Source organism: Zootoca vivipara, chromosome 9 (assembly GCF_963506605.1).
Source record: "Zootoca vivipara chromosome 9, rZooViv1.1, whole genome shotgun sequence".
NCBI classification, from domain to species: Eukaryota; Metazoa; Chordata; class Lepidosauria; order Squamata; family Lacertidae; genus Zootoca; species Zootoca vivipara.
Genome location: NC_083284.1, coordinates 55,613,127 through 55,627,515, shown reverse-complemented (window position 1 = coordinate 55,627,515; position 14,389 = coordinate 55,613,127). Strand labels below are relative to the sequence as shown.

At 49.9% G+C, this 14,389-nt stretch overlaps 1 protein-coding gene across 1 annotated transcript in view; it reads left to right on the top strand.

Annotated features, from left to right (window-relative positions):
- The first annotated feature begins 332 nt into the window (after positions 1-332).
- Positions 333-14,389, top strand: part of KDR (kinase insert domain receptor) — a 59,310-nt gene continuing 45,253 nt past the window's right edge. Inside the window, exons 1-3 of the mRNA XM_035112537.2 lie at positions 333-646; positions 6,334-6,424; positions 6,963-7,159. Coding sequence (XP_034968428.2) covers positions 574-646; positions 6,334-6,424; positions 6,963-7,159 — 361 coding nt within the window. The 5' untranslated portion in view covers positions 333-573. The remainder of the gene's footprint in view (positions 647-6,333; positions 6,425-6,962; positions 7,160-14,389) is intronic.

The following is a 14,389-nucleotide window of genomic DNA, read 5'->3' as shown; positions in this document are numbered from 1 at the left end:
TTAGTTAGAAAGCAGAACTTTGACACACATGTAGTCCCAGAGGGAGCTAGAATAGCGTGGAAATGAATCTCAGAAGGACAGCTCCCAAATGGTAAAGGAATTGTTTTTATTCCCTCCCCCCCCCCCCGCTTTTTGTTTTTTGCCTCTGGGTCTTGAGGCTGAATCTCCAAGAAATTCACCCCAGAAGAAGAGGGGCGGCATTGGGGAGAAACATCAGGGTCGGAGGCGGGACTAGCGTGTCAAGCCCCTCCTCCGAAGGAGCGCTGGGCCCGGGGATTGGTCAGCACTGATTTGCAAAACCCCGCCTGGCGGGGAAGACTCTTGCCAGGCTGCTGGGGCGTCGGAGCGCCTAGAGGAGAATCCGCCTAAGGAAGTGCGCTTAGTCGCGCCTGCTCCGCGGATCTTCTGGCTAGCTGAAGCGGTCGGATCTAAGGCAAAGCGGCTGAGGCTTTGGCCCCGCAGCTGATGTCTGGGCTATAATAGAGATCATCACCCTGTGTTGGGTAGCTTCCCCTGGACTTGACCTGCTCTGTCACCCGCGTTTTGTTGTGGTTCTTGTTGCTCCGATGAGACATGGAGCTGGCAGCGGGACTGGGACTGATCCTGGCGCTGTGGGCTGCCGCGGAGCCCGGGCTGGTTGAGGCGGGTAAGAGGAGCGCACGAGTGTGTGTGTGTAGTTGTTGTTGTTTATTGTTGGGTTGGTTGGTGGATAACTTAGCAGCAGCCGATCTCCTAGGGGCTCACCTTCCCCAGGATCCAGGGAATCAGCTGAGCCAATCTAGCTTGGCACAGATCACACTCCCCACCCGCCGCCTCCCCAGGTGCCGAGGAATTCCCTGGGCTGGGGGAAGAAATAGCCTGTCGAAGGATAGATGTTTTTTTTTTTGGGGGGGGGGCTTTTTGCACAAAGAAAGGTGGAAAGAACCAGCTGCAAGCGTAGTCCCTTTCACTGGAACTAAGCCCCACTGAATTCAGCAGCACTTTCTTCCGAGTAGACGTGGCCGGGATTGCTCTGCTGAGCGCCGATGTTCCGCGTTGTCTTACACAGCGCCTGGCGCACGGGACGGGGCTAGCCGAATCCAAAACGAGCAGGTGATCGTGGCGACGCGCGACGCGGCACGCGACCTTCCCGCAACATGTTGGCATCTGGTCATAGAACCATAGAATTGGAAAGGGTCCCGAGGATCATCTAGTCCAACCCCCTGCAATGCAGGAATATGCAGCTGTCCCTGACTGGGGGAATCGAACCTGCAACCTTGGCGTTGTCAGCACCGCGCTCTAACCAACGATGGCCAAGGCGGCGACGCCCCGTACCTGGGAATAAGCCCCATTGAATTCAGGACGAGTGATTTCCGAGCAGGCAAGGCTTTGCCTAGTGCCATATGCACAGGGCTGAGAGAGCTGAGAGAGCTGACCTGAAGCTACTTTGGTTATCTGTATGAGCTGGAGTGGCCCAGCCTTGGGGGCTTTCTCTGTCTAGTTCTCTCCCCCATCCTGCTACATTTCAGCTGAGCAAGGATAGAAGGGTTCTCTCCGGTGTGGCAGACTTTTGCATAAGGGTTTTTTTTTAAAAAAATGTAATTGGTGTTTAGATTCTGTGAACTGCCCTAAGACCTGCAGGTATAGGCCAGTATATAAATTCAATAGAATAGATTTTAACTTTTCTGGGACAGGAGCCTCTTTGTCCTCCCTAAAGTACCACTCACACTGATGGTGCAATATTGACCATGGCACTACGCCATCATTTGCAAATAATGTGCATGTCTGCACGTGTTCGTGTTGGTATGTTAAAAAAAAAAAAAAGGACCACAGGGAACCACTGTCAATTACAGGGGCAGGGATGGACAGGCATGCAGTCTTCACATCATCCTTAATAATATTAATATTGACGCTATCATAGGGTTGCCATAATTCAGAAAGTGAAAATCCAGACACAAAAGTTGTTGACCATTTTTTGGCTAAGTTGTTGAGCTTTTTTCGGGGAGGAGGGGGCCAGAGTTGGTGAGCTTTATCGTTATTATTATCATCAGTGTGTGTGACGTGCTACTTTTTATACATCTTTCCCCTGGCTCAGAGGTGACATTCATGCAAGAAGCAACGTCTTTTTTGAAATACCTCCCAAAGTCCTTGCCAGTTTTGCTTTACCTAACCCTTTGGGATTATCAACCCATTGACACTGCAACCAGTGATACCAGTAGTGATACCAGTGGGACCGGGGGCAGGGAGCGTGCAAAAGGCAGGGAGCCCATCAGTAGTAGAGAGGATGATGCAATGATAAATGGAGCCGGAACCAACGGACAGGCTGAGACAATAAATTATAGATTCACCACCATCTATCTCCCATCTTTAGTTCCACAAAGGGCATCACTGAGACTAAGGATGACAGCAACTAAAACTGATGGAATACACAGAGATGGCGAAACTTACCAGAAGAATAAGAGATCAAGTTGAGAGACTTTTTAAAAAACGTGTTGAATATTATATGAAGACAAATGGTAAACAATTACAAGCATTAGCAGTATTGACATAAACCCAAGCAGTAAGAAATAACTTAAAGGAAGTGTAAAGGATACATTTGTGAACAGGTTTGAATTGGTGATGCAGTAAAGAATAGGATATAAAATAAGAAACTGCAGAGAGGGAGGGAGGGAGGGAAGTTGCAGAAAAGGTAAGGGAATAATTTCTATTGTTGAAACATTGTAAAATGCAAAATAAAGTTTAAGAAGAGACTTAAGGATGAGGATGCTGACGGGTTGTGCCAATCTCTGGGCTGATAAGAAGGCAGGCAGGTGGGGCAGGCTCAGGGCAGGCTGAGGTTTGTGGCGCAGCACCCCATTTGCCCAATGGGCCAGCCTCCACTGAGCGCTACATCCTATGGCAGCAAAGTCCATGGCAAAGGGCACCCATTTGTATATTCTAAACCATTAGCGCCATGCACATGCAAAGATGACAATGGTATGAGTTAAAAAACAAAAGAGAATGCAAGAAGGGAAAATCCAGCCAAAGAGCAGTACGCCACCTGGGATAGCTCAGTCGGCAGAGCATGAGGCTCGTAATTTGAAGATTGTGGGTTCGACCCCCATGTTGGGTGAAAGATTCCTGCATTGCAAGGGGGTTGGACCATAGAAAACCTTTATGGTCCCTTCCAACTCTACGATACCACTGACCAAATGCTAACCCAGCAATGGCGGAAGGAGATTCTTGGGAGATTTGAACTAATCATTCAAACTGCAATGAGGTTTGTCCAACGACAAAGGGAAGCAGCAGCAAAACAGAAGGACTGTGATTATTTGAAGGAGGTCCCCAGGACACAGCTTCTGTGGCCATAGGTAGACTGAGGTCTACCAAATGGCACCTAGTTTTATGTTGTTGGTGCTAATGATGAGGTGGTGAGCATCGCAGGTAAGGTGCAAACCACTCATGCTGCTAATGGTCTGAAGGGCTAAAGGCAGTGGCCGACCTTGGCTCCTCAAATTTCAGTGACACCTTGTGCAACACCAAAATCCAGCACCCCTGCCTCTCACCTTCCCTAGGGTGTCATAGTTGTGGTGTTTGCTGCAAAGCCCCAAGAGTTCAGCACTCGGTGCGAACCGACCAATCACGCTCCCCTTGATCTGTCTTTGCTAAAGGACTCTTTTGGCTTGCTTATGGTGCTGTCTTATTGAAAGCTGGATAACTGGGTTGTTATTATTGCAGTGCTGTTCTATGTGTTGCATAAAGTATGGTATGTGCTGTGCATGAAATAGGTGCTTTCTCATACAGTATTGGTGAGCAGAGGATCAAGGCTCTGGGAATATCACCCCCAATTTTTGCATTAAGCCTGTTTTAAGAAGTTGAGAAAAGACCTCCAGGATCATACCAAAGGTCTATCTAGTCCAGGCTTCTGTTTCACACAGGAATCGATCGGATGCCTTTCACTTCTCTGAGCTTCTGTGATCCACATAAATATATGAATTTGGCAGGTTTGCTCCAAGGAGATCTGAGATGAGGGATACACTTTGAGCACAATCTTAGCAAATGTTTTGTGGAAATTGATGGCAGATAGCAGTGCAGAGTCCTATGCCTGTTTACTCAGAAGTAAATCACATTAAGTGGGCCTAGGACTGAAGCTGTACAGTTCTTGCTGGATGGCTGCTGAGTTTTAGGGATCAGTGAAACCACAATTAAAGAGTTAAGATGATAGATGTAGTGCCAGCAGTCACAATAAAATGACTTGGAGAAGTGAAATCCAAGCAGATTTCACCACAGAGCAGATGATTTAGAATTATTCTTTATTAATATATTTACTTTAATGCTAGCAAAAAATAAGCTAATATGAGAGAAGTAATTTCATATTAATAATAAATTTAGGATGAAAGGACAATGTGAGGTTGCAATTCTAGTTGTACGCTTACCTGGGAATAAGTCTTTTTGAACTTAGTGCTACTTTTTTCTGTGTAGACATGCTAACAATCCTGTAGATGTTTTCTAGCATTCATTTTCTCCTTTGGCTGCCAAAACAGAATGTGAAATCTGTCTGAGTGACATACATTCGAATAAAAAGCAACTCATGAATGAAATATTACTGCCGTAGCCTAATAATGATAGAATAATGGTTTGCCAATGGACCTTATTACATTCCATTTTATCTTTGAATTACAGTCTTTCATAGCAGCATTGCATTATTTTCTTCCTCTCCTTGTGTTTGAGTGTTTCTTTGGTATTGCTCATGGAACAGAGTTCCTGTTTCAAGTGACATATCAGATATGAATGACTAAAAGCATCGTTTTGGAATCTCAAGCGTATTTAGAAACCAGGGCTTCTGTTCTGGAAAGCCGTATTCTCGACTTCCATATGTATGAATGTGACTTCCATTATAGGAAGCTGTCTCATCCCTGAGTCAGAAAATTGGCCTGCCTAACTCAATATTGTCTACAATGACTGGCAGTGCTCACCAGAGACCCAGGCAGGAGTCTTTCCTGAACCTACTTGGAGATGTTGAGGATTGAACTGGAGCAAATGAGGTCCTTGACCACAGAGCTATGGCCATCATTGAACTATGGATGCACTTTCATTCCTTTGGGGCACTAATCTGGCTTGCTGGACTTTGCCATTGCCATGAGAGCTGACTGTGTGCCCTAGAATGTGCCCAGTTATTGTCCACTTTATTGAATATTGTGGGACAAGGATCAATAGTTGCCTTTTAAAAAAGCTTGCCTGCCATTCCATTGAGGGGCCATCATTTGAAAATCACTTGTTATCTTAACCCACACAATTAGTGCAATGAATGCTTGGAACATCTTACCTAAACGCCTTAGAACATTTTCCCTGAAATGGATTTCATAGTAAGCTTGCCCTATTTCCCAGACATAGCCAAAATACGGCATTCGGAACCAGTGACTGGGTGAAAATGGCTTCGGTGTGCGGGAAAATACAGACATATGGCAACACATGTCGGAAGTCTAACTCAAAAACGTAATTTGTTTCAGAGTTTTTGAAAAAATAAAAAGCTCAACTTTTGTGTCTGGATTTTCACTTTTTGAAAGATGGCGACCCTATTTTATAGGAACAGATTAATTTTAAGCTCTGTGTAATAGCAAATTTTAAGCTCTTGTGTAGCAAAAGAAGCAACCTCTAAAACTTTGAGCAATAGGATTGAGTGAACTTCAAGAGGAGTTACTACAGCTTCCATCAACTTCTGTTCTGGACTGAAACCCCTACCAGTCCCCTGCCCACGCTAACTGGGGCTGAAAGGAGTTGCAGTCCAAACCACATTCCTCTATGTCCATCTTCACATACACAAACATTGCTCTTAACAGCTGCAGTCGGATCATTCAGCTGTTTTGCACACCAGTCCCTCCCAGTTTAAAGACCCCTTGTTTAGGTCAGTAGTCTAGCGCTTATATTGATGTGTTCCTCAGAATAATGTTGAAGGGGGCTAATTAATTGGAAGCACTGGCAAATGATGAGTTTATAATTAATTGGTCGGTGTGTTGTTGTTGTTTTTAAAAAAGTAAGAAAAGAATTAAGTTGTTCCTGAGAGAATGAGATCATCATGCAGAATCAAGTTCACTTTGTTTCAATGCCCCACATCCTTTAGTTAGACCTTGAAGTTAGCGGTGCAACAAAACAGGAACTCCACCCTTGCTGTATGAATTGCAGAGCTGAGTTGCTAGCCTCTGACCATCTGCCCATTCTTCCTGTTATGACAGAGCTCATGAATTTCTGTGTGATGTGTGAAATCCTTCCTAATTTAACTCTTCAAAGGCACAATGGTCTGGGGCTGGGGCAACCCAGTCAGATGGGCAGGGTACAAATAATAAAATTGTTACTTTTATTGTTGTTATTTTGCAGGCTCATCTGTTTCATTGGATCCACCATCCCTTAGCATCCAAAAATCTGTTATTACTGTAACAGCCAATGATACGCTACAAATTAATTGCAGGTAAGGATGGGGCATCACATTGATGGTTGTGTTTATAAAGTGTGTGTTTTTCCTGAGTCGCTTTCCCCCCCTTTATACTGTGACTTTCTTTGCTATCTTTGCATAATAGATGATAACCGAAAAAGAAGGATGTAAACAAGGAACCAAGGAAAATCCAAGTGTGTTTATAAGCATTCCTGGTTCACCTGTTTAAAGCTTTAGGGCGGAGGTGGGGAACCAGAGGCCTGGGGGTTACATGTAGCCCTCTAGGCATCTCCTTGCAGGCTCTTGGTATTCTCATTTAGCGATACCCTTCCTTGGCCCTGATCTACCCCTTCCTTGAGCACTTTTACATGGCTGGAATGTGCCTTTTAACTGATCATGCCTCTTGCTGATACCCATATTGAGTAGGTCAACACAGCTCCCTGCAGTTTTGGACTCTTCTTTAGGGTGTGTGACTATGGACTCCCCTTGGGGGGCATTGCTATGGGATCTGCCATGATAAACTCCTGCATGTCAGAGTATACCATTACTTATACCTCTCATTTTTCCACCTTAGTGGTGAAAGAGCTTTAGAATGGCTTTGGCCTAACAACCAGACCAGTGCTGAAAACCGAGTGACGGTGACAGACTGTATGGACAATGTCTACTGTAAGATGCTCACTCTTACAAAAGTAACAGGCAACGACACGGGAGCCTACAAGTGCCTTTACCAAGACAACCATACAATGTCAAGTGTGTATGTTTATGTGCAAGGTAGGTGCTGACTGGAGTGGTGTGTCCCCCCCCCCCTTAACTGTTTGGGAAATGGAAGATTAAAGCTGCAGATCTATACCTTTGCTTGTCCTGTTGGAGAAATGGGACTTACATCTGAGTAAACATGCATAAAGTTTTAAGGGGCTTTGTAGAGCCTCACATACCCACACTCCCTTGTGAGCAAAGAAGCTTTTTGTTGACCCTGGCATTTCCTATAGAGAGGACTTAAGCTTCCATTCTCAAGGCAGATAATGGGTGCTTGGGCATAGCTGCCAAGTTCTCCCTTTTTTTAAGGGAAATTCCCTTATGCTGAATAGGCTTCCTTGTGAGAAAAGGGAAAACTTGGCAGCTATGGTGCTTGGGGCTTTCTATATTTATGTTAATAATTGATGATCATAGAATTGTAGAGTTGGAAGGAGATCATCTAGTCCAATGCCCTGCAAGGCAGAAATAGGCAGCCTTCAAATACAGGGACCAAACCTGCAAGCTTGACGGTCTCAGCACCACACTCTAACCAACTGAGCTACCCAGGCTCACTAAATTTATTAAAAGTTTCTATATATTAAAATGATACCAAGATGGTGTACAATAAAACGACTCAGTACAAAGCAACAATTTAAAAACGATTCTATGCCCAATAAAAACAATTCAATAAAAGCTACATATCCCAATCACAGGAATTGTTCGGTATAAAAATAAGTTGTTTCCTTGGTGCTCGTAATCAGCAGTTAACACGGTAAGCTGGAAGAGCCGTGGCCGACCAAAATAGTGTAGTTGGGTTTATCAGCAGTGGCTAAACATTTTGGACCTGAAGGCTGTGACCAAACCCACAGCATGTGTGCTGCTGCAAAGGCCACACACATCACATGCACACACCAGAGCACACAAACCTGCTGGTGTCTGCATCAACCACACATGGACATAGGCCAGACACAAGAGCCTACCTAGGAGTTGGCGCAGGCCCAGTGGGGCACAAAAATCATGCCTCTCCACTCTGGCTCAGCTCCTTTGGCAAGGGAGCAAGGACGCCTCTGGCCAGACAGGATGTAGATCTCTCCTTCTCCCATCCTCAGATCAATCATCTGGTTTGCAGGGGAATGAGGTACTCTCAGTCCTAATCATTGTGCTCAGCCGGGCAGAGAGTTTGAAACCTGCCTGTCAGAGGGCCTGATATGGCTACTCTAGAGTAACGACTCCAGCATGGTCTTTTAAGGCTTTTATTAAGTGCTGATTATTTACAGTGTTCAGAGCGGTAAAAATGCATCCTTAAGGTGAGGTGTCAGAACCTCCGAATGGCGATTGGCGCGTTTTCTTCCAGCACCAAAGCTTTGGCAGACCCAACCTCTTCCCCCTACGTTTGCGTCGCAATTCGGGGGTTGGGGGGATTGGCCTCCCCCCCGTGCGTCCAACTTCCTGTCCCACCTGAGGCATGGGCTCCACAACCTTGCCTGAGCCTCGGACACCACTTCCTGACTCTCCGCTGGAGGCAGAGCTCTCCTTACTCTCTCCAGCGCTTGGGGATGGGCTGGAACTTAAGATGGGAGGGACTTCCCTGTATCCCTTGTCCCTCACATCCACCCCCCTCCCAGGCTCCTCTCCCCCCCTCCCTAGGGGCTCTCTGCTTGCTGGGGACGAGTGAAACCCCAAGAAGTCTGTGGCATCCGAGCCTGTGGGTGTAAAAATTTTCCCCCAATCCTGCGATCTTCCCCCTTCCCCCTGAGAAGACGGGAATCCCAAGAAGTCAGTGGCATCAGAGCTGGTGGGAGTAAAAATGTTCTGCCAGTCCTCTCCTGCCTCTGACGTAGTGGACCTCGGTGAAACCCACACCTCTTCTTCCGTATCCTCAAATTCCGCTTCCCATCTCCATGGAGAGCTGCTGCCTGCGATCCCTTCCTCCCGCCCCTCCCCCTCTCCCTCCCTTTCCATGTGCCAGGGCTTGGGCCTGTGGGGGAACAGGGCGTGGAACTCTTCCACTAAAAATTCCTCAGGTACTTCCGTGGCCGGTATCCACTCATTGTGGGACGGCGGAGTGTCCTCCCATGCTATCAGGTACTCCAGCCCTCTCACCCCTCTCCTTGAGTCTAAAATCTCAGTTGCCTCATTGAGCTGTCGGGCGTCTCCCGTCTCCCCCCCTCCCTCTGGAGGCTGATCGCTGTCCCTGAACCTGGTACTTTCTCTGTACGGCGACAGCAGTGATCTATGAAATACTGGGTGCACTCTCATGTCCTCAGGCAGTGCTAGCCTGAAGGCTACCGGGTTGACCTGTTGCGTGACCGTGAAGGGGCCCAGCCTCCTGGGTGCTAACTTCTTGCATCGCCCCCTGGTGGGAAGACCTTCCGAGGATAACCAAACCTTGTCCCCCACCCTGATGACCTCTCCCGGTCGCCTGTGGCGATCTGCCCCCTTCTTGTACGCTTCCTTGGCCCTCTCCAAGTGTTCTCTGAGCTGCTGGTGCACCGTCTCCAGGTCCTCTGCCCAATCCTCTGCCTGTGGGCCCTCTTCCTCCTCCTCCCCCTCCCTCTCCGGGAAAGATCTGAGGTCGCGCCCGTAGTTGGCCTTAAAGGGCGACACCCCTGTGGAGACGTGCACCGCATTGTTGTCGGCAAATTCTGCCAGTGGCAGGCGATCCACCCAGTCCGTTTGCCTCTGGCTGACGTAACATCTCAGGTACTGCTGCAGAATGGCGTTGACCCGCTCCGCCTGTCCATTGGTCTGCGGGTGCCGAGCCGTAGACAAACTGACCTCCACCTGCAGGAGGTTCATTAGCCGCCGCCAGAACCTGGAAACAAATTGGCGGCCACGATCCGAAATAACTCTTAAAGGCAATCCATGCAGTCTGAATACGTGGTCAACAAACAGTTTGGCCGTCTCTTCTGCCGAGACCGCCCTGGCACACGGTATAAAGTGGCACATTTTGGACATGAGGTCCACCACCACCAACACTGCGGTCTTGCCCCTGGACGACGGCAGGTCTGTGATGAAGTCCATGGACACTACTTCCCACGGCCTGTGCGGTGTGGCTAATGGCTCCAGCAAACCTGCTGGTGGCGCTCTGACCACCTTTGCTCGCTGGCAGGTGTAACATCCCCTTACATAATCCCGAACATCCTCCCGCACCCCTGGCCACCAGAAGTGTCTCATGACTAGGTGAGTGGTTTTGTCCCTTCCGAAATGACCCGCCGTTGGGTTGTCATGCATCTGCTTGAGGACCTTACCTCTCAGCTGTTTGGTGGGCAGGTACAGGGCTCCCCTGTAAAAAAGCAAACCCCTCCTTTCCTCAAAGTCTTTAGCCTGCTCCCTCCCCCCTCGCAGCTCTCTGAAGATGCGGGAGGCAAACTCATCTGCTGCCGTCAGTGCTGTGAGTTCTGCCTCGCTCACCACTGCTGCTCCGCAGGACCATGCTGATGGGGGGAAAATGTGCCTGGGCGCTGGTGGCAACTCCTGCTCCATGTACTCTGGTTTGCGGGAGAGGGCATCCGCCCTGACGTTCTGCTCCCCCGGGATGTAGTGGATGGAGAAGTTGAAGTTCGAGAAGAACTCTGCCCACCGTATCTGTCGCTGGTTGAGCACCCTGGCCGTTCTCCAGAACTCCAGGTTCTTGTGGTCTGTGCACACCTGGATGGGGTGCTTGGCGCCCACCAGGAAGTGTCGCCAGTGCTGGAAAGCAGCGTGGATCGCAAGAAGTTCCCTATCAAACACCGTGTAGTTGCGTTCAGGCTGTGTCAGCTTCCTGGAGAAGAAGGCACAAGGTCTCCACTCTCTGTTGGCGTCCAGTTGCAACAGGATCGCTCCCAACGCCCGGTCTGAAGCGTCTGTCTCCACGCGTAGGGGCGCATCCTGCACCACGTGGAACAGGTTCTGGTCGGACGCGAACACCCTCTTGAGGCTTTCGAACGCTGCTTGCGCCTCTGGCGTCCACCTGAACTTCTGCTTGCCTCTCAGGCAGTCTGTGATGGGAGCCGTAACCCGCGAGAAGTTCTTGATGAATTTCCTGTAGAAGTTGGCGAATCCTAGGAGGCGTTGGGCATCTTTGCGCGTCCTGGGGCTGTGCCAGTCCAGGATGGCCTGCACCTTGTCCTTGTCCATCGCCAGTCCCTTGTCTGACAGTTTGTAGCCCAGGAAGTCCACTTCCCTGGTGTGAAACTTGCACTTCTCCAGCTTCACATACAGGTGGTTCTCCTTCAGGCGTTGCAACACCTCCCTGACATCCTTCACATGTTGCACTGGGTCAGCGGAATAGATAAGGATGTCATCCAGGAAGACCAAGCAGTTCTTGAAGAGAAGGGACCCCAGGATGTGGTGCATGAAGGCCTGGAAGCATGCTGAGCCCCCTTGCAACCCGAAGGGCATCACCAGATATTCAAAAGAGCCCAGAGGCGTGAACATCGTGGTTTTCCACTCATCGCCTTCCCGGATCCTGATCAAGTTGTACGCCCCCCTCAGGTCTAGCTTGGTGAAAATCTTGCCCCTGCGTGCCGCTGTCAGGAGATCGTCCACTCTGGGCATGGGGAAAGCCACTGGCTCTGTCACTGAATTGAGCCGTCTGAAATCCACCACAAGACGGCGCTGTTGCGTGTCTTTCTTGTCCACCCAGAAGACCGGGCTGCCCCCTGCTGCCTTGCTTTCTCTGATGAACCCCCTCTTGAGGTTCTTGTCTATAAACGCACGCAGATCCTCCAGTTCCTGATCTGACATGGCGTACAGCTTGGCTGGGGGTATCGTAGCCCCTGGCACCAGGTTGATCTGGCAGTCGAAAGACCTGTGTGGGGGTAGGTGGTCGGACTCCGCTTCGCTGAAGACCTCCTGCAGGTCCCAGTACGGCTTGGGTATGGCCTCACCCCCTTTGACATGCATGGTGGCCACCGTGGCTATTGGAGGCCCCTCCCCTGGTTGGTGCTGCATGCAATGTTCCAGACAAAAGTCCGACCCAAACGTGATGCATCTCTGGTGCCAACTTATGGAGGGGTCGTGGCGCGCCAGCCAGCTCATTCCCAAAACGATGGGGGGGTCTGAGATGGTTGTGACGTTGAAAGCCAGTGTCTCTGAGTGCCTTCCCACCATCATTCTCATGGGGGGGGGTTTGATGAGTGATGGCCCCTCCCAGCAACTCTCTGCCGTCAATGGTGGCTACGTGCAGGGGAAAATCCAGCTGCAGAAGCTGGATCTGGTGCTCTTCTGCAAAGTTCCTCGAGAAGAAGTTGGCTGAGGCACCACTGTCAATTAAGGCGAGGACCGTCAGGGGATAGCCATTTGGGAGCGTTAGTGTGACTTCTAGAACCACTCCTGCTCTGGGAGGGGTGGGCTGGCTCTGCTCCTCTCTGTGCGGGTGGGCAGGCTGGGGCCGTTGTGTGCTGACTGTGCCTGGCTGCTGCCCCTTGTCTCCTGCAGCCAGGCTGTCTCGTTTCCCTGCTGTGGTGCTGCTTCAGCGGGGGAAGGTACAACCGTTCCCGCCTTTCCTTGCCACTCTCTGCGATGAGGGCAGTCTCTGACGCGATGCCGGGGGGAGTTGCAGAGGAAGCAATTCCCGCCTCTTCCCTCCTTGCGTCTTGGCGCCGCCGGGGTTTGAAAAGCCCGCGCGCGCGCTCCACCGATCTCCATCGGTTCCGGCTCTGGGCTTGGTCTGGGCGGGTCTGGGGGCGGGCCCTGGGGTGGGGTTTGGTGATGTGGTCTGTCCTGGGAGCGTGGGAACCAAGGTTTTGCTGCGCGCGTCGCTTGTTTGTCATTCCATCTGGATTCCTGTCTCACCCCCACCGCTAGCGCCGCTTTGCTTAACTCATCCATAGTTCGCGGTTTAGGACCTCTTGCCAGCTCATCCTTAACGTCTGCGTGCAAACCCAGGTAGAAGGCTGATTTCACTGGCTCACTTTGCAGATCCCACCCCAGTTTGTGCACCAGCATGGTGAATCTCGCCCAGTAGTCCCTAACTGTCGATTTTCCTTGTGTTAAGTTATGAAGCTCCTCTTTAGTGGCCTCCATTTCACTGTCACTAGCGTACATTATTTTTAAAGCTTCTAGAAATAATTTTGCGTTCTTCATGCAAGGATTTTTTTGCGCGATGAGCGGTCTTACCCATTCTCGGGCGGCCCCCGTCAAATGCTCTATGATAAAGGAGACTCTGTGCGCGTCATCTGGGAATTCTGCTGCATGCAATTCCAGCGCATAATTTATTTCTGTCTCGAATCCTAGGTACTCCCTAGGGTCGCCGCTAAACTTGGTGACTAGGCTCTGTCCCCTTCTCACTTGGACTAGCTGCGGCTGGGGCGCTCCCCCACCTCTAACGGCTTTCTCCTCTTCCAACTTTTTCTGCAGGTCCAATACCATCACCCTTAGCTGTTTCTCAGTCTCCTCTTTTGTCCTCACCTGGTCCACCAGCTTGTTCAGCTCCTCCTGCGCCCCTCGCGCTTCCTCCTGAGCGGCATGCAATTGCTGCTGTGCCTGCGCTGTGAGGTTCCGTAGCTCCTGCTTCGCTGCTTCGGCCTCCAGCCTCCAATGCTCAGCCTCTTGAGCGCTCATCGCTGCACTCCAAAGTAGCCAAAAAAAGATTCGGAGGTTGCTGTCAGAGGGCCTGATATGGCTACTCTAGAGTAACGACTCCAGCATGGTCTTTTAAGGCTTTTATTAAGTGCTGATTATTTACAGTGTTCAGAGCGGTAAAAATGCATCCTTAAGGTGAGGTGTCAGAACCTCCGAATGGCGATTGGCGCGTTTTCTTCCAGCACCAAAGCTTTGGCAGACCCAACCTCTTCCCCCTACGTTTGCGTCGCAATTCGGGGGTTGGGGGGATTGGCCTCCCCCCGTGCGTCCAACTTCCTGTCCCACCTGAGGCATGGGCTCCACAACCTTGCCTGAGCCTCGGACACCACTTCCTGACTCTCCGCTGGAGGCAGAGCTCTCCTTACTCTCTCCAGCGCTTGGGGATGGGCTGGAACTTAAGATGGGAGGGACTTCCCTGTATCCCTTGTCCCTCACACTGCCCATCTGCCCCCGTGCTATGATCAGGATACCGATCCGTTGGGGGTTCCACCTGCCATTAGTTCCAATGTATTAGGACTCCAACCTCTAACACGGAATCACTCATTTACACTGTTGTACAGTGGTACCTCTACTTACGAATAACTCTACTTACGAATGTTTCTACTTACGAACGGAGCTCCGTCTGCCATCTTGGATGCGGTTTAGATAGGATTTTTTCTACTTACGAATTTTTAGATAGGGTTGCTTCGACTTACG